This window comes from Plectropomus leopardus, chromosome 3 (genome assembly GCF_026936395.1).
Source record: "Plectropomus leopardus strain MGB_pleo_1.0 chromosome 3, ASM2693639v1, whole genome shotgun sequence".
Classification (NCBI taxonomy): domain Eukaryota; kingdom Metazoa; phylum Chordata; class Actinopteri; order Perciformes; family Serranidae; genus Plectropomus; species Plectropomus leopardus.
This window is the reverse complement of record NC_142178.1, coordinates 36,156,057-36,181,102: the sequence shown is the minus strand read 5'-3', so window position 1 is coordinate 36,181,102 and position 25,046 is coordinate 36,156,057. Positions and strand designations below refer to the sequence as shown.

General features: G+C 39.7%; 1 protein-coding gene across 2 annotated transcripts in view; it reads right to left on the bottom strand.

The window, feature by feature from the left end:
- LOC121941708 (voltage-dependent T-type calcium channel subunit alpha-1I-like) overlaps positions 1-25,046 on the bottom strand; it is a 295,976-nt gene that overhangs the window by 59,425 nt on the left and 211,505 nt on the right. For both annotated transcript variants that reach the window (XM_088074767.1, XM_088074765.1), the window contains 9 exons: positions 24,144-24,214; positions 23,420-23,918; positions 22,642-22,742; positions 19,980-20,103; positions 19,162-19,230; positions 6,209-6,387; positions 4,851-4,977; positions 3,025-3,150; positions 1,645-1,734 (listed from right to left, as the gene is read on the bottom strand). In XM_088074767.1, coding sequence (XP_087930893.1) covers positions 1,645-1,734; positions 3,025-3,150; positions 4,851-4,977; positions 6,209-6,387; positions 19,162-19,230; positions 19,980-20,103; positions 22,642-22,742; positions 23,420-23,918; positions 24,144-24,214 — 1,386 coding nt within the window. The remainder of the gene's footprint in view (positions 1-1,644; positions 1,735-3,024; positions 3,151-4,850; positions 4,978-6,208; positions 6,388-19,161; positions 19,231-19,979; positions 20,104-22,641; positions 22,743-23,419; positions 23,919-24,143; positions 24,215-25,046) is intronic.

The window sequence follows — 25,046 nt, the reverse complement described above, 5'->3', positions numbered from 1 at the left end:
ATGAGGGTGGCGAGGCTGTATTTTGCAACCCAAGAATCTCTGAAACCAATCTTAGTCTTTGGTACATTGGTGTAAATGGTCGTGTTAGGACTGTAAAAGAAGAGAGAAGTTCAAACCCTGGCTCTGCACATCTGCATAATCTTGTTGAAGACAGGCCCTGCAAAACAGACACTGGACAGCTAAAAAAGTATAACTAATGAGTACAGTACAGTTTAACCATTTGAAACCTGAATGACTTCCATTTGTCGTCATTTCTTTGTGCTGCTTTTAGATGCCTTTCACAAGTATTTAAACCTTTGAGCCCCAAGCACATTGGTACAATTTCTGTCATAAAACACGAGAAAAAAGGCAACTTCGTAATCAATGTTTCACAAATGAGTAGATTTAGTACATTATTTCTAATACAACTAGGGAAAAATGTCTGGGAAAAAAAGAAAGAAGCTTGGGAAAGAAGCTTTTCAATGCAAGTTCTGTGTTTGTTTGTTTTTAACTTTCTTTTACATTTTCTTGTTTGTTTGCTTGCTTTTTACTTATTTTCTGGTCATTTTTTGTACTTTTAACACTTTGAAACCTGGGCTACTACCTGGGCTTAATTTCTTTTAAAAACACGAGAAGGCAATAGGCAACTTAAAAAGAAATGACCCAGAAATTAGCAAGAGAATAGTAAAAAAAAAGTACAAGAAAACTACCTGAAACTGACCAAAAACAAACAAAAGAAGAACAAAACACAAACAGGGAAGTAAAAAAAAAATGCATGGAAACTGCACAAAAATTTAGAAAGTTATTATTAGTTTTTTTAAATTCTGGAGAATAATTTAACACATATAATTATGGTAATCATGATATAAAATATATATAATTTAGCTCTCTGGAAATTTTACACTAACTTAAAAAAAATAAGAATTTTCTAAACTTACTAATTTCTTGAAATTTGCACATTTTTCACCAAGTTGCTTATATTCCTTTTTCCTTGTGTTTGAAACAAATTGCATCAATTTCATCAGTGCTCAAATGTTTAAACACTTTTGACAGGCATCTGAAAGCAGCACAAGAAAATGAATTTCAATCCAGGTTACAAAGAATTAACTAATTTCTTGCCAATTTTGGGGTCATTTCTTATTGTTTTGCTCATTGCCTGCTTCCCATGTTTTTTGAAGAAATCAAAACAATTTGCTCAGGTTTCAAAGGGCTGACGTGAGGCAGATGATTTTTAAAGAGTACCAGGCCGTCTTGCTTTAGCTCAACTTTAAGAATAAAATGAGGGGTGAATATTTCTCTGTTGGAACTAGTTGGGATGGTCTGGCGATCTGATTAGGAAGCCTCCTTGTGGAGGAGTTGTGGGCACATCCAACTGGGTGTAGATTCTAGGATGACCAGAAGGCGAAATTTCATGTCCAATCTGGCCTAAAACAGTGTGGGATTCCCTAGAAAGTGCTGGAGGAAGTGGCTGGAGCTCTTGGCATGTGGTACTCTCCTTAGCTTTTTGCTACTGAAAACAGGACCCAGATAAATAGCGGGATATTTAAGAATATATGTAAAATAAGAGTACAAGACTTTCTGTGTGTCGGCATGTAAATGTGTTATACAACAACATAAGTTGTTCATTCTAGTGGTGTACATGCCTGCGGTATGTGTTTTTATTACCTGCTGGTCTATTCCAACTGCGTCTAGTCCGTGGTACATGATGTTGACCCAGCCATCTTTTGAGGCCAGCACAAACAGGGACATAAGAGCCTGGAGGAGACACAAAACCCATGTAACTCTACACAGTTCTAAATTAGTTGGTGCTACTGATTATTATAAGTGTGGTACAGTACTTACCATAAAAATACACAAAAAAACAAAGTAACAATTTATAAATAAACATTTCATTTTATGCCCTGAGCATTCATCTGCAGCAGTACTCTCTCTTTGTCTGCTTGTTAATTCATTACTTAAGCAATGCAGTTCTGTGAGTATTTTTATCCAGCTGTGCAAATATTAACAGTAAAAGCAGAGCAGCACATCACGCCAAGAAGCTGTCGGTTGGTACGAGGCCACGGCAGGCTGTCAGATTAGCGTTGATGCATTTGGTGCTTTGGCTGCTGTCCGTGGTGCCGATCAAAGGCTGGTTTGAAAGACGGCAGGGAGGCCTTTTAGTTAAATAACAGGGATGGCTTTTTTTGACACTTGCAGTTCAGTGGCTGTGTATTTTGACCTAAAAAAAAGTTGGGCAGCAGCCTCCCTCAGGGGGGTCTGATCTCCGACTGCCACAACTCCCTGTGGGATCAGCAAACTTTCTCTTGCTGTCATTACACAGGAGAGGCCGAGTGGCAGCAGCCTGCTCACTTCAAATTCATAATTTATCTACCTGGGTGGGCCGCCCAAGTAGAGGGCAAAGCTCCTGACAAACCAGGTCAAATTTTCTCCCGTTTTTGTTTGTTTGTGCATGTTTGTGCCCACAAACCTGGCCTTCTGTTTGGGGTACAGGGAGGCTTGGTTGTTTTATTATCATTGTATCTATAAGGTGACCCTGATTGGCCATAAATAAAATGTATTATTTAATTCTTATTAATTATCCTATGCTGCTGCTTTTACCACTACAAGTTTGGAGCAAAAAAACATTTTTTGGTATATATATATATATATATATATATATATATATATATATATATATATATATATACATATATATATATAGTAAGTCAAAGTCAACACAGCTTTTCAAATGTCAAGAAAATGACAATTTAAATAATTTTTTACAATATTTTTCAAAAATATTTTTTTAAAAACTGTATTTTGAAAAATCCTTTTCTCTACATTCAGAAACACTCGTTTTACTATTGCTTATTTGTAGTTTAAAATCTGTTGCATGTCTTTTAGCTATTTCACTTACACTACACAGTATAGGAGAAACTCTCTCCTATACCTAACCATTGTTATCATTTTAAGGAGTATATGTACCACTGACGTGTTCATCCATAATTAATTGTTCAAAACAACCCCGATGGGTTGTCAGGGATGTATTTTTGTTCTCTCTTGTACCTGTCCAAGGTTGTCAAAGTTGTATTTGTGGTGAACCCATCGATAGTTGGCAGCCAGACAGTCGGATTTGTTAGTGATGTTCTTCACATCGAAGCCCACACAATAGTAGAACTTCCCTTTGAAGAGCTGTGAAGGAAGACACACACAGAGAAGGAGATGAGAGACAGATGCGCAAAAAGACACATTTTGATGAAGTCATAACAGCGCTGGCACCCGCTTCTTTCATGCAGCTTTTGAAGTAATTTCATAATTAGCGTCTGTAACTTAGTGCGTGGATGAATCCTAATTGAAGACTTCGAAAACACTTGATATCAACAGTGTGGTTTTCCTCCGGAGAGAGGATGTTTTTAATTCTCAATCCCATCGAACACATCAAAGAGTGGAGTGAGTAAAATAATGCATAACACCAGATGCAGAAAGAATCATAATGGGAAATGATGTGGAAAAGAACAAGATGGGATTGACAACTATACATGCAAAAGGAAACGCAGGACTGCACTGATGAAATAAAAATGAGAAAACCAAGTCGCCTGTAAGTTAGGAAGACTTGTGAACTAGCCGTAAGTATGATTAAAATATAGAATACTAATGATGCAGAATGCTGTGCAGATATTGTTAACACTCACACATTTGCAACACGTATAAGCCATTTCTGACAGTACAGCACAGGAGACTTATTATGGGGGAGATTCAGATTGTTTTTTTTGCTTTGTTTATGTGCAGATACAATATGAAATATTAATTGATAGAGTATACATTAGCGTGGTATTTATACTGTGAATCTTTGTTGTTTGAACATTACTTAAAATATATTGGGGGTAACTCTTTCTGAATTGTTAAGTCCTATAACGTAAAGCCCCGCTTCAGTGTATTTTGGCAGTTTCATAATATTTAATTAATTTTTTTTAGTTATATCCTGACAATGTTAATTTACCAAGCAGTTTGCCAAATATTGTTTGACAAATAAAGTAATTTTGTGCTCAAAGTTTTAGAAAAATGCCAGATATGAGACAGATTTGTCAGGTAGTTACACTCTTTTTCCATCTTCAGTCTGACACTGCCGTTTGAGAAACTCGAACCCCCATGGAAATGGGGGTTTGTGTTTCCCGAACCAATCACCAGAGACCAACATATCTGCCTGAAACTAACATCATTTCAAGTCCACTGATGTGAAAACATTTTGTGAACGTGTAAAAACTTTTTGTTTAAGCAGAAAAAGCCTTGAAAGCATCATCAGACATCACCAAACACACCAGACTTAATTAAACAGTGGAGCCAGCATTGATAGAAACAGCATATTTTCACATCTAGCTGGCTGAATTAAGGGTTTATTCTAATAAAATGCTGAAATGGTGAAATGAAAAACCAAGATGGCTTTTGTACATTTTACTTTAAATAAGGTGTGTTTTTTTACAATGATAAAATTACTGTTTATCTAAATGAAGTCTGGTTGGTTTGAAGGTAGGAATTCGAGGGCTTTTTCTACGTAAACAAAAAGGAGCTTATTCTTTCTTACAGTCTTCATGATTAATGGTTAATTTCTTGGTTATCGTTGTTGCTTTGGACGAAAGTAAAGAGCAGAGTTATGGCCCGACATATACTTTAATTCTCATGTATAAAATCTTAATAGGACCATGATGAGCAAAGAGGTCGCTCTGTTAGGTCATATTATATTTGCAATAGTTTGACCATCTCATGTCCAATTAAAAGTTTTGCAGAGGGCCCTCACAGATTGTTTAAGGCTTGCGTATTCCCTTGATTAATTAAAGACAAAAAACTAAGGTGTACAGGGGAGAACATATAGATCCATATTTCATGGTCATTACCTGAACACCGAGGATACCAAAGATAATGAAGAAGGCGCAGCAGATGAGGACGATGTTGCCGATGGGCTTAAGGGACGTGATGAGAGTCTCAACTACCAACTTCAGCCCTGGAGCTCTGCTGATCACCCTGAAGGACAGAGGGGGAGATAAAGAGGGATGGAAGGTGAGAAAGAGAGAGCAACGGACACACAGAGTGATTGGAAAAGAGACAGGGAAAGAAAGCGACTAGGACCTGGTACTTCCACTGAATTCAAAATAAGAAAAACAAGTTAGCAACACTTTTGCCTCTAGTAAGTTCAGCTTTGAATGGTGTTTAAAGTTCATGCTGAAGGAACACATTTGTTATAGCTTAGAAAAAGAGATCAGTCTGTACAATAGAGACGGTGTCTAGTTCCACTGTGCATTTTTGGTAATAACAGACAGTACAGCCTGAATTCATTTGGACCTAAAATTGCCTCAGTTAAATGTAATTTGAGCCCTCTGAACCCAAGTTCACCAACTGCTTCTTTCTTGGATATTTTTAACTGCTCTGTCAGGTAAAGTTGGGCACTTTATTGTTCAGAATCTATCTCGAATCTCTTGCTCCAAACTTCGGGGTCAGTAAAAATCTGATGGGGGTCACAAGAAAATCCAAACTGTCATGAAATGATTAATGGGTCAAAAAATGAGGAAAAAAAAAAACCCCAACACATTCTCACTCCAAATTCGTCACATGGTGACGTTCAGTCAGTGACCTTCCACATCAAGCTATAACGTTTTCGGGATCTTTGCCACTTCAAGCTATGACGTGCCGGGGTGCCGCTGCTGACATTTTTGACATTTTGGTTGGATGACGCAGCCCGTTACTGTGATGATAACAAATACACGTGTGGTAGGATGAAGCGGCACAGTACCTACATTCACACAGCAGCGTCGCCTGGCATGATGGCTTGGATCAGGCACCAGACACGAACACACACACACAACTCCAGATTCTGGCAAGAAAGTCAGAACGTCAAAGCTTCATGTGGCAAGAATACCCAAAAGTCATAGGTTGACGTGGACCGTCACCATGTTACGACTTAGGAGTGAGACTGTGTTGAAATTTATATGCTGCACAAAATTAGGTTTACACACTCATAATTGTATGTGATCTTTGCTATTTTTGATGTCCTTCATTGGAAACTTTTTTATATTGACTCTGAGTCTGGAATAAAGGATTGATTGATTGATTGATTGATTGATTGACTGATTGAAAATACAGGTAAAGGTTGGGGATCACTGTCTTAAACTATATGTGTGTAATATGTATAGAACAAATATTAATCACTCATCAATCACAAGCATTAAATCCAAACATGTCAGCTTGTCCTCCTCACCTGAGGGGGCGTAGCGTCCTGAGCAGCCTGAGAACACGGAGAACCCCGAGGATCTTCGCCCCGCCCGCCATCGACACCACAATGTCAATCAGAGACACGAACACGAGGAAACCGTCGAGAATGTTCCAGCTGCTCCTCAGATAGGCTTTCTCCCCGAGGTACAGACCCATGGACACCACCTGCAGAGATGAAGGAGGAGAGAGAGAGGCTGAATCCAACACACGTAATGCAACACACACACACACACACACACACACACACACACACACACACACACACACACACACACTTTGAAATGTAGATTTCTTATTTAGCTTCTCAAACAGGCATCAGCTGCTTTCTAGCAGAGAGGAGAGGAGAGAAGAGGGGAGGACAGATTCGAAAATATGAAAATTTAAAAAAATTATGGGAGGATGAGAGGTGTGTGATTGAGGGAGAGAGGAGTTAAATCCACTGAGTTACATTTCCAAAAAGATGAAAGGAGGGAGGAGAGACAAGCAACAGCTCTAAAACCCCAAATGAACGTTCAAAAGGAAGTGGGAAGGAGCCGACAAGGGGAGGAAAAAAGGAAATGAGGAAGAGGAGGAGAAACGAAAGGCGATTAAAAGGAGAGCAAGTCTACTATGATTTGTGGCAGCTGTGGAAAAATCCAACACCGGGCTGTCGACTAACACGTCCACAGTCAAAGTCACAGTCATTGGAATGATGAATCCGCAGCAAAATCAAAGTTTGTTTGCGCAGTTAACCGGCTTTTATGTTGACACTGAAGTTTGCTGACTGTACTGTAACTGCGCGAAATGTCTGATAAAAACTTAGAAAGAACATTCCAGGAAAAAGCTTTACTCTGTTTAACTTTCAGTTAAGACACACAGCATCTCGGACTGCTGACGTTGCACTGTGCCTCTTCAGCAGTCTGCCCAAAAATCCGCTTAAATTAGACAGTCGGGCCACACAAGACTAAACTGTTGCTGTGACTAGAGCTGCACGACAGCTGCAGATATTTAAGTTTTGTACAGTGGCCCTGAAGGTCAAAGCACTTCAACATTTCAGAAAATATCTCAACATTTCCAAAAACATTTCAGTAAACAACACAACATTTCACAAAACAAAACAGAATTTCCCAAAACACTACGTTGGTGAGACTCAATCTGGGAAAGGTGCCCTTCAGATGCCGGCCACTCTCGTTATGGCAAAAGTTGTCTCATTAGCCAGGAATTTAGCAGAAGAAACTGCAAATTATGCACACTGCAGAGTATTTCCCTTTAGGAATAAATAAAGTTTTACTTTATCTTAAACTCCCGACCCGTGAGAGGCAGCCATGTGCTGCAATGCATCCAGTCAGAAATTAAAACGAAGAAGAAGTACTTATTTTTGTCAGAGACTGACAGACATTGCAACTAATCTGCAACAAGAATCATTGCCCAATATACCTTTTCTGGATGGAGTCTCACCAAATGTTTTGTGTTCTAAAAAAAACTGTTTCGTTTTCTTAAATGTTGTAGTGTTTGGGTAAAATGTCATTTTGTTTTCTGATTTTGCTTTTCTGAAATGTTTTTTTTGATTGTATTGGGAATGTCGTAGTGCTTTAGGTGCTTTAGGAAATGTAGTGTTTTTCTAAACTGCTCATTTATTAGGGGAAATCCCCCAATCGGAAATGCTGTAATGGTTTTTGGAAATGTTAATTTGTTTTCTGAATTTTTAGGGAGAAATGTTGTAATGTGTTTTGGAAATGTTGTAATGTTTTGGGAATTTAAAATGTTGTAGTGTTTTTACCCTCAGGGCCACCATAGTTTTTACGTCACCTTCTAACGGCAGCTGGAGGGGAAGTCTCACTCACTAAGTGAGCCCTAATGGGGAAGGAACCAAAAAGGGAGGAGGAGGAGAAGAATATTCTAGAAACAAAACAGGAGGGAATGGGTGAGGTGAGGCAGATCGACACTTTTGCAGGAACAGTGAGACAGCTATCAGTGGGTGGAATGAGAGGTGGAAGAGAAAGGCACAAAGACAAAAACAGAAAGTTTGGGAATCAAAAGGAGAGTTGCTGAGGTTGGAGGAAAAGTCGCATGGCAGATGTTTCGACATTGTTTGACATCTGCCGGGTACTTTCATGGCAATAACATCTTGGTGATGCTGTCATGTCGAAACAGAGCGAGTGAAGATGCAGCGGGATGTTTGGCAGCAAAATGTCACCATATGGAATGTGTGGAATGATGGGAAAATCTGGAAAATCTAGAAAATGCAGGTGATGGTGTTTTTGATTAGGAACGTGGTGCAAACATAAAGATGGCACACCGGCCGAAAATGTATATTTTTGTATCTAGGAATAGGCTCCACCTGTAGGCTATCAAAACTCTGTAGCAAGCTCCTTCATGAGCTGAAATCAGTCAAACCGAGACTGTCAAAGTCATTTTTGCTCATGAGCCACTTTCAGCTCTGTGGGTAAGACCAGTAAAACCATTGCAAAATAACCTATAAATAACAACTACGGCTGTTCCGATTCCAGTACAGGTAACAAAAATGTTGCGTCAGGTATCTGCAAATTTGCAAGTCTATGCACTGAGCTGATATTACGTAACTTATCAACAAGCTTAAAAGTAGTTTCACTCCTCTGATAAAACAGTAGTGCACAAAAGTAAGATGGGTGATGCAGCCACGTTTTACATTTTACATCCCCACGCGCCTGACCGGCCCATAGGTGCACTCGCGCTCCTTATATGACGTGGTTACCGGCAGTGTTAGCACTGACAGAGCAGCGCTGTTTGAAGAGTTGGGAGTGAAAACGGGACGGCTGACCATATAGCACAGATATTAACTGAGCCTGGCATAGTCACCGGCGACTAAAATTTGTATCGTTTGGAAAAGTTTTAATAACTTTGAGAGCGTTTGTCGGCTAGTCTTACTTTTTTCCCGTAAAAGCTGCCGGCTCTGCCGTTCAGAGGGATGTCTCCGATGCATCGTAGCTCTTTTAGAGGCCTCAGTATCCAGCCTGGGAATTCGCGTGTTTTTACGGGACCTTTTCAATAAATACATAATGATAGATCCGATATTGGGTGTCTTCCGTCCATATTTTATCCATATTTCGATGATAGAAGTACATTAGCATCGATGCTTAACGCCATATTGGTTTCCCATAGTTCCTTTGGAGAGAGGTCAGAGGTTTGTTTCTGTCTTGCCCACCAATCCGAAGACGATCCGACGCTCTGTATCCGCCTACGTATGCATACATCATCTGGAGCAAACTGCACTGTGATTGGCCGAATCCTACTACATCTATCGCTCTGTGTTATTGGCAGAGCCTCGTGCATTAGAATAAACTGTGGTAGCCCCAATAATAATAATAATAATAATAATAATGATGATGATGATGATGATGATGATGATAACAATAATAATAATAATAATAATAATAATAATAATAATAATAATAATAAATGAGACAAGGGTAAATCAGGAGACAGTCTAACAGGCAGCAGGGCCTCATATGGGTGTAAACTCTGTGTTCACTGCAGGCAGAGCAGGCAGGAGAATCAGGCCCCTCTCTGAGGTGTCAGGAGTGTGATGTGGCCCTCTGCAGCATCACAGATAGGAGCTGATTTGCAGAATGGCACAGATAATGGGATACACAAACAACTGCAAAAAAACAATGGGAGTCTTTTTAGAAAAGTGTGTCCATTTTTTAACTGTAATAGTTACAATATTTAGTTTTTCTCACTTACTGATTCCCAACACTTGAGAGAAAGGTTTTCTACAACAAAAAAAACTTGTACATTATACATTTGGGTGATTTATCACTAAAGATCTGTAAATTCAATTTCCATTTAGTTTTTTTTCTTTCGTCTTAATGGTCTCGTAACTATTTGTACATTCAAGTGCCATCACTGCAGCCTAAATATTCTGATAGCCCAGGTTGTCCCGAAAAGCTTGATTGTGCATTGAGGGGCTGTGGGTATGCATGCATTATTACAAAAAGTGTCCAGGCAAACCAAAACTAGGAAAGAACAACTCAGTGTTCAGAGGGTTAATCATGCTGAGTAGTTTCAGAAGACACTTTGATACCATTGGCACTTTGTCATGTCAATAGGTCACCACTGGAATCCACTGATGTCGGTGGCCTGAGAGGCAAACTGCAAACTTCTCAGTACAATCTTTCCAGCCTTATGCAGCAAGTGATTGATATTTAAAGGACATATTTTTAGTGGTGTATTTCTTTAAGGGGACAAGCTTAAGTAATTTTAATGGCCTTACTAAACCTCCCTATAATTATCTTCGCTGTAACAGCAGCTCTAATCTGAAATACAATTAATCAGCAGTAACAATCCAATGCCCTGATCGAGTCATATTGTTCAGACAGTATTCACGAGCAACCAAGTAAAAAAAAAAACACTGACCTCAGCTTCCTATTTGTAATTTTAATTTAGCAAAATCAGGAATTTCTGACGACAACAATATGGGTTTCAGTAAACTGTGTTTGTCTTTTAACATGATGTGACTTAAAGGCAATGAAGGTAACTAAATCAGAATAACAGAAGCGTTCTGCAGACAAATGCAGTATTTACCCAGCAGATCTAACTCACAGGTATTTGTATTAGCCTTCAGTCATTCTGTCTTCGCCTTCTAGAAATGTTTGCATAAAACTCTTTCACTGTATCATTTGCTGGCAAGCCTCAACAACATATCCCACCTTTGAACAAACACCATGACTGTCGCCACAGTAACTCAGAGTAAGTGACGACAGTGGCGGCAGTGGTAGCACGATAACAGACACCGCCATGCCAACTGTTGTCAGGCATCCTAACTCTATAGAAATAATGTAGCAGCTAGGTGTCAGAGGGTGACAGAGACAGAAAAGAAGACAAATAAAGAAATGGTGCAAAATAAAGAGAAGGTGGAAGAAAAACAAGGACAGATAAGAGAGAAGGATAAAGCAAGAGAACGGACTTAAGTATAAGAAAACTAACTGAAGTTTAGGTACAGACGATCTTTCTGCCTTGTTTTGACAGCCAAAATAGACTAAAACTCACACTGTAAGAAAGTATTTCATCTGTCCTCGCTGCTGAGATCTGCACAGCAGCGAGTTACTGTCACGTCCTATATGATAAGACTTTTGTCACGTTTTGACAGGCCAGGTAGCGAGTTATATTACGTCTGCTCTTTTATCAATAGCAGACGGCTATACCGAAGCCTCCTCGGGACTATTGGAATGCCGCGGGGCGTCCATTAAGCAGATCAAATATCGCCATGATGAAACATGATGCATGGGAAATCTTTAGCAGGTCGATGCCAGCGCTATTATCAAAGCCTGCTCTTCTCCTCACACACTACCAGCTGTCCTTTGGCTGACAGGACAAGCACGCCACATTAAATTCAAATTTCTAATTACACTCAAACTCCATTTGTAATATCACTTAGCAGAAAATATGGCTTTTGTTGTGTGTCTCTTCAGTGTTGGTTTTGCCATCTGATGTTTAAGCCTTCAGCCTGTGTTCAGACACCTTCCACAAGCTACTTAACCCTTTGAAATCTGACCAACATGGTTTGATTTACAACAACAATTATTAATATACTGTATTTGAAATGTTGGTACAGAACAGAAATGTATACATACATATATTTAATTCTATTATTTATTTATTTATTTCTACTTCTGTGTTTTCAGAATGGAAAAAGAACAAAGTTGTTGTACCACTCAAGTTGTTGGCCTGAGCCTTTGGTGTATTTAGGTTTTAGGCAGCAAAAGGACTTTGGTTGAGGTTGGGAAAGTTCACTATTTTGGTGAAATGTCAATAAGTGAACACATCTTGTCTTCAAAGCTCTTAACTTTCACAATATGTTACCAAGATAACAATATTTTCCAAACATTAACAAATAGCTGTGAGTGCCTAAACAATACAATTATTTGGATATGGGGATGTTTAGCAGCAGTCAGCTTTAAATCAGTATTCTTCATCCTCTTACGGTTCATCATCGATCATCAGTCTGGCCTGAGTCCAGGCCACTGTTTGATCAAACTATTTTGGCTACCTGTGTTTGTATCACACCTCTTTGACTACACAGCTTTGCCTGAGTCTGTAGAAATTTCCATTTACACATATAATTATCACATTAGGCTTTATTAATTCACCAACTTGCTCATTAAAAAGAAAAAAATATGTTAGTATTTCCTAGTTGGTGCACACTAATTGCTCTCTAAATGAAATGAGTAAAAGTTTAGTAAAATCATAATATCATATTTTTAAACTTTAATCAGGTGAGATATGGAGAGGGTGCAGATCTCTTTCAGCATCATCCTTCTTCCTGTAGCACACATGCGTTGTCCAGTGCAATCGCAGAGCTTTTCATAACAGCACCAAGCAGCTTGGAAATTTGGAAATGTAGTGCTCAAAGGTTAAATAAGTAAACATGGGTCATTCATTTTCGTTTGTCAAACTTTCTAAGTCCGTCTTTTAAACTGGGCAGATGTCTGCTCGTAACATTAGTACAGTGCTACCCAAAAAAACAAAAAACAAAAAATCTTAATGGAGCAGTTCTGACCATCTAACACATGCTGGGAAGCTTTTGCAAGCACTTTATAAAATGGCATTCATTGTGCTCATACTCAGAAAAGAGACTCATGGGGAGTCTTAAATCTGGATGTTTCTCAAAAAGTTGCTCAATGGTGCTACTTAAAGCTGAAAAGCAAAATTTCAAACTCCATTTGAAAGTTTTTCAGTTTCTGTCACTAAGCTCCTCAGTAAGTGTTATGAGGCATTTTGAAAGAAAAGAAAGAGCATGACACTTTGATGTCGGAAACATAATTTTCTGCTGACGACCCGGCTCCACACATTCGAAGCTGTCAAGTTTTGCCTCAGCCTCAAGCCAGCTGCTATTTCATGACAGCCTCAGAGCTGAATGACTACTGCGTACGAGACGGACCAAGGGAAACGTAGAGCAGTCTTTACCACAGTATGCTACATATAGCCAGAGAGGAGTGACAACAACAGAATGGCTGCTAAATTTCTTTTATGAAAGTCAGTCTGCCAGGCCTGCTTAGACCATATAATGGTTTGACTGGTTTTAGCAAGCATAAAAGACAGTGTAACAAGAGCGAGTCAACTGTGGACAAGTTCGTATGAGTTTATGGGTGTGTCAGTGTGTGTTTGGAAGTTTCTGAGTGATTGTGAGAGAGAGACAAAGAGAGTAGCCCCATTAACGAATATAACGCTGTTATGCAGCCCTGTCATTTGTATGAAAAAAACAACCACAGAATGGGGGACAGAGTTGTCTCGCCTTTAAGCCAGCAGTGGAGGTAGCAACAGCCCCGAATAGCAGTCTGTGTAACCCACTATGAGAGATTTTTAAGGCAGCTGGCAGAAGTTAAAGAGTAACTGAACCTCCAAACCACTTTGTTTTAGTAGAGAAGCTATATATATAGGTATTTAGCACTGCCAATTGATTCAGGTCCAACTCTTGACAGTTGAGTGTAAAGTATTAAAATTCCACATATTGATAGTGACTGCCCTCTAAAGGTTGAAACCTGGTTATTGCAAATGAATTTTGCTATTGGCTGATCTTGGTAGCAGGAGCTTGCTTTCATCACCAACCAAGTCACCAACCAAGCTCACCAATAACTACTTTGTGTGTGTGCAGGGGGTAGGGAGGGACTGTGGATCAAGAGGCAGTACGCTTGGGTGACTGGGCATGTGTCAGCCCCCTCCCAGCCCTGCCCGATTTTTGAGTCTTTTTTCTCATGCCAAGAAAGAGGCACTTAAGCCAAGAGTTGGGGGTTTAAATACTCTTTAAGTTAGTGGCTAACTCAAAGGAGAAGAACAGCAGCCAAAACTGTCCACAAATTGGGGAATGATGAAATCCAGGAGCTCCTTAGCCTCTAAGCAAAGAGCAAGATCAGCTGCCATATACCACTGACAATAAATAACTGGTTTTGTTTGTTATTGTTTAGAAAGCACTGCCAATACATATTTTATGTTACACTACTAGAGGCAAGTGGTGTTGTGTTAACATCATCACGCCTATTTTTCTTCTGCGATGCCAGCATGCCTTCTAGAGTCACACACTGGAGCGGCGTGATGCTGCTGTTGTTTGATTCTGTGTTAAAATGCAAAGGCGGCATAATGAAGGGACTTCATAGAGGCCTTTTAGCACAATCTTTATCTCAGAAGAGATGGAGCAGAAGGAGGAGGAGGGTGGGAAGGAAAAAGTGAGACGTCTCCCAGTTTCTAATTAGAGTCTGATGTTCAAGGTCAAACTCACTGTGCAGGTAACACTGTTAACACTGATCACTACTGCTTATCTACAAGTGTGCGGTGTGTGTGTGTGTGTGTATGTGTGTCGAGGAAATGAGAAAATGAGAACAGTGATGAAGTGCATCTTGGAGAGGAAACTCTGTTTAATTAGTGCTCCTCAGAGAGACATCAGACTGACCAGCCTGCAACAACAGATTAAGAGCAACAAACAGTGAGCAAGAGAGAGAGAGGAGGATGGGAACTGGAAGGAGGGTGAGATACAGTGAGAACCAAATAATGCTGTATTGGTCTTGTATTGAGGAAAATATGAGAAAATTAAAAGCACCACAGGAGATCATTACCTCAACTGTCCATTAATTCAATTCTTTTTTGTTTTGTTCAAAGAAAATGTCTGTATAAATGAATGTCTTAGTCTAGTTCAGTGATTTTAGAGTGCAACTTTAAATTTTCCCACTTGGAAAAGTTCCCAAGCACACAGCTCACAAGTGAATGTGTGCAGCTAGTTGCAGAATGAAAATAATTTGCCATTTATTGGGTGATAAACTGTATGAAATATAGGCTACTCATTTTATATTTCCTATGTCAAAAGATCAAGACAATGAATATGCTTAAAACTGTGTGGAAATCGTGACAGCTAGAGGAATGAGGACATCTTTAAAAAATCTTGCTGTACCAATATCACAAATATTACAGAGAGATTATTAAAAAGCTAAAAATAGTGTTTAATTAGAGTATTAGAGCATGTCAATAAGTAAATGAGAAAGCCAGAAAATAATGAAGTACATAAATAAGTCATTAATTAATCAATAAAACAGGTACAGTTTATTTTGATAGCATCTCTACCTGGGGAAAATATTCAAAATGAGAATATAAAACTCAGGATAAATGAACAGCATAAAAACAGACGAACGGGAGGGAGATCCAAAGGCACAGACTTTAGTTTTAAGCTTATCAGAAAGCATAAGAGACTGATTGGTGATATGGCTGAGGTGTTTAATGCAGCCAAAATATAGGGCTTTAAAAGTGATGCTTTATGATGAACCTATAGATGTCTCCAAACACTGATTGCAAGTTAAAGGGGTAAGTTGTAAACCATATCACTGGCAAGTAAAATGTACAGTAGGTTAATGGGTGACAAAAGATGTGCCGGCAAGCTGTTGTTGGCACATTTTAAGCAGATTCAGGACATGAGCAACTTTTATAGCCGCACCAAGGTTACGTATGATCATGGATACATTGTCATTTCAAAATAAAACGATTAACATTTCCCTTTTTACTTATATAAAGGGTTAGGTGTATGGGTTAGGATGTATGGGTTTGGCCACTAATGTGGGCCTTGTCAGCTCTTTGACACTAGGGCTAAAACCTTCTGGTGGGTTGGTTGATTAGTCTGTGGCTATGCTCTTGTCTGACCAAATTCTCATTGGTTTGATGATCTCTGGTGTTACTTTAATAAGGCTGCATGTCCACCAAAGCCTTTTTCCCCAAAGGAAAACACTAGGGTCTCCTCTGAAAAAGTGCTCTGGAGGTGCAGCGCTTTTTCCGTGGAGATGCTTTGTTTGCATATGGCTATGATATGAAATATCTGGGGAAGTAAAAATGTCAGCACAAGGTACAACATTTGCTCTGGCTCTTCCTCTGGATGAGGTTAGACCTGCTAGTCTATGTGAGCTACAGTATTAATTTCTCCTCCATTGTTGTTGATCAGCACATGTGATGGCTGGTATTTGTGGTAACAATTGTCCTGCCCCTCCTCCTATATGATTGGATGGCTGAGTAAAAAGTGGCAGTGATAAATGCAATGCTCTACCCAGAGTTAAACATTTGTCAATTCTCAGCAACCCGTAAAAAAAATGCCAAACACCTTTGCCTTCGTAAATAATCGCTTTGGTGGTACCTCCAATGCACTATGGCCAAATGATTTAATCTAGAAATAACTTACAGATTTTTGTTGTCCCCATCAACCAATTGACTGGTTGGGGAGTAGGTAGAATTCCAGTCAAAAAAGACTTTCTTTGGTTGATTACAGCCATAATTAACACATTAAATATGAAAATCAGCTACACAAACACATTTAAAATCCAGTCACCAGAATTAATGTTAGCATTATATGTTTCTGCAAACCACAGATATGCCACATTTGTCGGACAAGTTGAAACGTAACATTTCTTTATGTTTTAATGTACGGTTATATTCAGGCACAAAAAACATTTAGCTATGGTTAGGAAAAGATCATGCTCATGAAAAGATCATGACATCTTCTCATCACAAAATTGATGTTTTTCCTTGTAGTTTCAGCTTAAAAAAGTCATGGAGGACATTTCTGCTAAATTAGGTCTTTTCTGTCGCCTTTGGTGAAGTTAATCTCTGTGTTATCAGTTAGAAAATAAATTCTGTCACAAGCATATTAGGACAAATGGGTGTACAGGTGTGCATGTGGTAAAATTTTGGCAACACTACAATACCACAGCTGAGATAAAGCTCCAGTACCCATTCCATTGGAAGATTATGCCCCTCATTTTGTGACAGCTTAATGACAGGACAAATACGTCATAACTGAGGAACTGCAACAGTGACAACTTTGAGTGGAACACAGCACGCGCAATTTATATATCATTTGAGATAAGAAAATGAGCTGCAGGAGAGTGCTGGGACCACGTCTGAATGTGCACATGAAGCAGGGCACAGATAACAATGGTGCTTGACTGATTCAATTACAAACGGAGGGACAAAAGAGCAGACAGATACAGAGCTGAATATGAAATTAATTAAATGAGTGGCACAAAGGAGATAAAGCAAATGAACACATGAGCGATCGGCAGACAGATTGAAGTAATGGAGGTAAATAAAGATGCAAAGAGGGAGATACAGAGTGGAATAAATAACAAACCAAGTTCAGCCAGGGACCACATGCATATATGTGCATATGTGAACTCTGCACCACCACAGTGCAGAGATGATCTACATATCATTGCTACACATGTCTTCATTATCCCTGGTCATAAATAAATCACTATAGGGTTTTTACGAATGCGGAGAATGCCTGGAGACACAAGGCCCTTAATAATGGATGATGCCCTGTCTTCTGGAAAGCAGATGAGTGGATTAAAAAGAGTGTGTTGATGTGAGTGTGTGTGCGTGTGTGTTTGTGTGCGCATGTGTTTATCGATGGGAAGTCCAGGAGTAGCTAAAGGCCAGCTGAAGAGCGATAGCCTTGTAATTAACTTCATTATCTAACTGCCCATCTCTAATGGGACATGTGCAACTGATTAAACTGCAGAGTTGCAGAGTTGTCAAGAAACGAGATGAGGAGGAAAAGGATGGGAGGAGAGAATAACTCCTGGAGATGAAAGGAGAGGAGACAAAAAGATACAGAAGAAGAAGAGTTAAAGAGAGAAGCAAACTAGAATTACTGCCAAACAGTTATATGACTCTGTGAATCCCTCAAGTTGTGATTACAGTTAACTTCCATGTCCTTGAAAACTTGGATGCTTCACGCACATCTTCCAGCAGAATATTAGCATAGATTCAAGGTGGGCACCCAAGACTAGTGTCTCCAAATTGGAATCTGACCAAATGTCTGCCCTTCGGTTTCTGACTTACGATGTTGACTAATAGCCAGGAAAGCGTTTTGCAGAACATTATGGTGTCACAATAAAGTTGACCTTTGACCCTTCGGATATAAAATGTCAGCACTTCATTATTTTATCCTATTAGAAGTTGGTGGGATGTTTTGTCATAAGTAGCATATAAATTACTGATTTATGGCCATAAATATGTTTTGTGAAGGCACAGTAACTTTGACCTTTGACACTTAAACTCTGTTGAGTTTATTCTTGGGTCCAAGTGGACATTTGTGCCAAATTTGAGGAAATTCCCTCAAGACGTTCTTGAGATAATGTGTTCACGAAATGAGATGGACGGAGGGTCAGGGTGACTTTTGACCACCAAATTCTAATCAGTTCATCCTAAAGTACAAGTGGATGCTTGTGCCAAATTGGAAAAAATATTAAAATAAATCTCTAAAGGTGTTCGTGAGATATCACATTCGTGAGAGTGAGATAGGTGCAAGGTCACTGTGAACTTGAGCTTCGACCAGATAAATCTAATCAGTTCATCAAGTGGGAGTTTGTGCTAAATTAAAAGAATAATCAATAAATAAATATATATAGGAATTTTTTAAATTAATTGCATTCATGAGAACGCAACAGAATTACAATGCCTTTGAACTATGACCACAAAAATCTAATCTGTTCATAGTTAAGTCCACATGGTCATTCTTGCCATATTAATGAATGGATGAATTTGTACCTCCAACCAGATATTTGTGCCCAATTAAAAAAAAATCCCTTAAGGCATTCTTGAGAAATTAAGTTCACAAGAATGGGATGGCTGGACAGCCCAAAAACATAAAAGCCTCCAGCCACGGCTATTGCTGGTGCAGAGGCATCAAAAGGTAAAGAGGGAGGAAAATTATGTGCAGGAGAAAGACAAGGCTTTTAAAAAGTAGACGAGCCAATACCAGGAGGAAAATGGAGATGAAAGGGAGAGAGCAGATGCCAGGGAGGAGAGGGAGCTGAGATACAAGGTCGAGATAGCAGGAGAAAGAAGAAAAGATCACTGGAGAGGATGAAAATGTAATGAGAGGTTAAGAAAGGAGTGTGAAGAAAGTAAAGAAAGTTTAACAAAGGAAAAGAAGAAAGGACATTTTACCTTGACAGTCATCTCCGCAACAAAGATTGCAGTAAAGATGTAGTTGGAAATAGTCAGAAACAGCCTTTCCTGTAACAAAAGGTGGGAAGACAAAGAAAGTTTAAAGGAGGAAAAGAAACCGGCAGCTTGGGAAGAAAGACTCACTGCACAGAAGCTTCAAAGTGAGATATGGAAATTCATTTGTCAGTGTTTTTGCTATTAAATTAAAATCACAACTTGTCGGCAAATTAAATGCCAAATTTGAAAGAATTGCTGCGCTTTCATTTGAACGCTTCAGATGACTTGTTTTGAAAAGTGCCCACGATTTAATAATTTTGGTCCTGCCTGATTGCAGGAGTGGCTTGATGCCAGGATGCAGTAGGAGCTCAGAGCAATGAAGGCAAAGCGGCATTTTGAAGTAGATCTTATTAATTAAAAATAATTGCTTGTTTATGAATCATTTGTAGGAATTTCCTTTCTAAAGGAGTAACAGCTTGTTTACAAGAAATTGAATATTTCAGAAATTGGCCATTATTACTGAACAGGTTCTCATATTAAATTTAAAGAAGGAGAAAAGAAGTTGAAAGTAATTCGATTGATAAGTTGAATTTGTTAATTCTGTCAATAAAAAAAAACACAACTCTATATGTATGTGTCAATAATGGGCAGAAACAGGCTCTGTGGATTTCCACCCCATACGGCAGGACTTTCATCTCAGATATGCAGACCGCAAGAGGATAATGCATTGTTCACCTCTATCAGTTACATCACTTAGCACACAGCATTACATGGTTGATTCTTTGATGATAAGGGATACGGAGAGACACTGATCTTCTTACCAGACTGCCTTGCATTATCTTGGGCCTCTCCAGAGCCACTGTGATGCAGTTGAGAAAGATGAAGGCCAGGACCACATAGTCAAAGAGCTTATGGGCGATAATGGACTGGCAGAGCAGTCTGAACCTGACAGGTGAGAAACAGGGGGGGTAGAGAGAAGAGGTGAATGTCATAGTTATATAAAGACACAAGAGTAAGCGCTAATGTGTAACTGCACCAAAACAGCTTAAAACTTTTCAATCCTGCTCTGAGAAAACGTAGGGCTGCTTTCTTTAAGAAATCCTAAAATGCACGGTTTCAGAAGTTTTAAAGATTGTAATCCTTGAAGTTTTCTCTTGCATGGCCATCAACATCTATACCTCTACAAAATGAGAAAACAAATAAATGATCATTCTGTTAAAGAGCTGCAACAATTAACTGATTGGTCGTCAACTATTAAAATCAACTCTGCCGAATTCGATAACCCATTTATCAGTTTGAGAATTTTTTCTGAAGAGAAAAGTCAAAGTCTCTGATTCCAGCGTCTTAATGTGAATATTTTCTGGTTCCTCCACTCCTCTTTGACAATAATATTTCTGCTTTTCCATACAGTAGTTTTATTATTAAATTAATTAATTCTGCATATAAAGCCGCATATGTGTATGTGGTGCCCACACTAGGAACTACAGGCTACAACAAGACTAAAAACATGACGCCAGTGACATTTTTTAAAAACAACTTGGCATGTTTGGGCTTCAGGACACTTGGATTACTTTGGATGAGCAGTAAGGAGACATTTTGTGGTTTTATTATGTATTTTTTTTAATGTTTGAATCCTGTTCAAGATTTGCTTCAGTTGTTTAGGAAGTTAGTGCAACTTTTTTTCTTTGTGAAACTCTGGCAGTGTTTTGTGGACTATAAAACTTCACTTGAATTTCCATCGGCATGAGGGTGAGAAGATAATGACTGGATTTTCATTTTTGGGTAAACTATCCCTTCAAGAACAAATATAAGAAAAAAGGTAAAGAAAAATTACACTAATGATGTATATTATTTTCTGAAACTTTTGCGAAATGTCTGAAAGTTAAGAAATGTTGAATATTTTTGCCTCCCCTGTCCTCCAACAAGTATTCAAATTAAGCTAAAAATTTTGAGGAGGAAATTTCTCCAAGTGGGAGCTCCTCACCAGGCACAGACACACGTCTGCATCCTGCGATAAGAGCCACTGGCGTAGGCACGATCTCTGAAAAGACTTTAATATCTTCAGACACCTGCCGTGTTGTTGACAAATCGTCAGCTCCAGAGCCAGTAAAGGCAGCGAGCCTCGAGTGAAGCCCTCGCACATCTCATCTCATCTGCCAGCTACAAAGCAAGCAGAATACACCTACTGCTGCACCTGCGCTCTGGGTGAGAGAATCAATGTGCTAATCTGACTGCTTTTCCTCCAGACCTGGCAACCTTGTCCCCTTCATCTATCGATTCAGATCTGGCAACCTCTGTCCCCTGATATTGATCGCGACCAGCAGCATCGCTGGCGTAGGCACTTATCCCACCTGAGACACAACTTCTGCTGTTCGCTTGTTTCTCCTTTTGTTTGTTTGTCTGCTTTAATTCTGCTTAGGTGCACTTGTTAGAGCAAACACACACATATGCTCTCACACGCACACACATATATGGTACACTGAGGCATAAATGAGGCGCACATATGCTCACACGCTCCCACATGCACATATGCAAAGTTATCCGCAACATGACACCAGCAGAGATACGGCCTAACGCTAGTACACACACCGCCAACACACGCAGCCCTTGCTTGACAGATGGCACCTGCCAGGATGCCAAAACACAGCCCTGGGGCCTGGCTTCCCTTAAGTGGCTATCAGCACGCCGGGAATCGGGTGAGTGAGCGAGTGGATGACTGAGTGATTTTTCTTTCATGTTGCTTTCAGGGGCCTTTCTACCAGCAAAGCACTGAAGGCTGGAACGAAACGCAATAACACAGACTTACACACAGACACACAAAACTTGGAGCCCAGAGTCAATAACACTCTCCAGAGAAAAAAAGAAATGGTTTGGAGGAAACACAAAGCGACATCACTTTAACAAGCCATTTGTGAAACCAGAAGATAGCAGTTTTCTGTGCACGAACAGACAAATCGTTTGACTATGCAGCTCGCTGTTCTCCCACGTTATCAGAGCAGAGCCGGTAACATTTGCTAACATTTGTTTTCAGGGCCATTGGTCTTGCTTGTCGACTCATCTCCCCACACTCGGTTTTTACTGCGTTTTAGTGCTGAACAAACAGGCTTGTAAGAAACACTTTGCCAAAGAGAACTATCACAAGCACTGACACATGCAGAGAGATGCTTCCCACTGTTTTCCTCACTGAAAGGTTAAACTTTGTGACACATTTTTTGGTTCAGCTCAATTCCTAGTGATTAATGTCAAGTGGATCAAGGTTTTAAATAAAGGTCAATGGGTCAGAGTTATATATTTAGAGCTTTACATGGAAAAACTCTAACCTGTTTGATCAAGAATGTGTTGAACCCAACTAAACCAAGACCACAAACCTATAATAGCTAAACTCAAAGGAAGGTCATGCTTTTTCTTTTTAATTTTTAATTATTTGTGGTTCTGACTGGTGTTTATTTAGGGGTTGGGGTAGAGCTGAAATCATCCACTCACTTGTTCTGAGGGGAGAACATGTAGACGGACCATTCCTCTCTGGTTTCACACCAATCTGGCTTGTAAACCTCCATCATCTTCTGGATACGGAAACACAAACTCTGGAGAACACAGGATAGAAAACGAAAACAGTTAAGATATGATGATGGGACTGTCTCAAAAGATCAAGAAGCAATCTTTTATCAGTGATACAGCTTTTTTAGCATGTTGTAAGTTCTCAGTATTGGCATGATCAGACATTTTTCACCACGAGGATCAACACTTAAAACCACAGTATCTATAATATTATCTTCTTTTTTTTCACAACTCCTTTATCTCCATTCTGTCCATAACTTAACGCTATTAAAATGATTGAATTTGATTTCTGGCAAGCTTGGAAATTTCATAAAGTGACTGCAGAGGTTAGATAAACAAATACCGCGGCCTCATTTCCACACCAGCTCCCACTATGACTGTGATTTATGTTTTGTTTTGGTTTTCAGTATTATCTCGGTATGTCTAGGAACCAATAAAGAATTCCCCATTTATCCACAACCAGCAGCATCCCTGAGCTCCTCTCTCTTTTTTAACACATAAACTACAACAATAAAAACATATACAACTGCCGGGGACAATGTGCTAAAATGTAGTTTAGCACATTGTCCCTGTAGCGTTGCCAAGTAAAGTGTTAACTTTTTAAAAGATAATGATTTTTCACTTATTTGTGGCTTTTATTGCATTTATTCTTTATTGGATAGTCCCTGTGAAAAAAGAAAGAACTACTATCTATGCTACTCACATAATCCGTCTCTTCATCGAGGTCTGCTCTGTCTTTGCGTGCGTTGACTTGAGGGAAAACATCAGTTATCAGCTGAGTGTGGGGACCCGGGGCCTTGCCATTACAGTCCCGATGGTCCAATCCTAAACCACTACCAGCTCCAGACCCCCCAGTGATGGATCCACCAGCCCCAGATCCACTCCTCCTCCCGGGGTCCGGGTGGACAGGAGGCAGGCCTGGGGGCTGTCCGCCCGCGCGTAGCAGCTCTGGGAGCTCCAATGAAAGAGCCCGTCTATCTCTCCTCACAGCTGAGTGTCTGGAGAGGAACAGTGGGGGTGGAGGTGGATGATGAGGGGGTAGAGCATGATGGGAGTGTGGTGGGTGGGAGAGAAGGGACTCCTGCTCGGCGGCATAGATGTAGGAGTGGGGAGAGCGGGTGCTGTGCACGCGGAGGCTGCCTCCCACTATAGGAGCCCCGCCGAACCCGTAACTCCTTCGACCCAGACTGTTTGAGCTAGACCTGTAGAGCAAATGAAATATTCAATATTCATAACCATTTTTTTTTTAGCATAAATAAAGAGTAATCAACACTTTATTAAGAGTTTACTCATGAAGCTAATAAGAGCATAAAACAAGAGGGAAGGTCCGATGTCTCCATGTAGGTAATTAAGGCTTAATGAAAGTATTAAGAATTCATTAAGGCAATAACCAAAATCAATTGCTGAAAGTAAATCTAATTGTCTACCTGCGGCTCCAAGCAGACTGTGGAGGGAAAGGGCGCCCCCAGTTGTGGTAGTTGGGACTGCGACCATGACGCTAGAATAGACACACAGCAGTTCACGGTAATTTTCATCAGTTTGCAAAACCAAATCTCTCCAAGCACTAATGACTCAAACAAAGCAGTGAACAGAGACTGGGTAGTGAACAAAGTATACATGAATATATCACAATAACTGAATCAAAAACAGTTGAAATCGGCATGTTTGTGCACACAATGAAGCATATCATTCCTTTGGACATCTTCACATCACTCTGTCTCACTGCGTTGCAAAGAAACCACGCATTTTTCAGTGGATCTGTGCTGTAAAAATGCATGTCCAAGTGATAAGAAAACATGTTGGGAAACAAGCACTGTTCATATGGATATTTTGGTCAGTATGCTATAAAGCTGATTTTACTTGCTTCAACCCTTAACCCTTTAACAGGCATTGTCACCGCTTGGTTTACTACTCATTAATTATTACACCACCTAACAGCATGCTGGGTACAGATGTGAAAGAGAGACCGGAGACGTTACATTGCAGCAAACTCAAACATTTCAAGCATCAGCGATGTAACTTACAGCATGAACTCTATTGTTCATGGGAATAGGATGAGATCGAGCTATTAGCATATGATGAGTGTGCGATAGTACTGCTGGTGTGCACAATTATCAGGCAGGTGTATTGCTCAGGACCCAAGAAAGCTCAGTGTCGAGTGTAACGTTTTTTGTATGAGTGGTTCTCAAGAAAGCTGCAATCAGCAATACTACAGGCGGAGCAATCAGCCCATTCCAGATGGGGATGGTTTGAACTACACTAGTCATTATGATGCAAAATAATTCTGGCATACTATAGTGTGCATACTTTTGGCCATAATTCATAAGAAA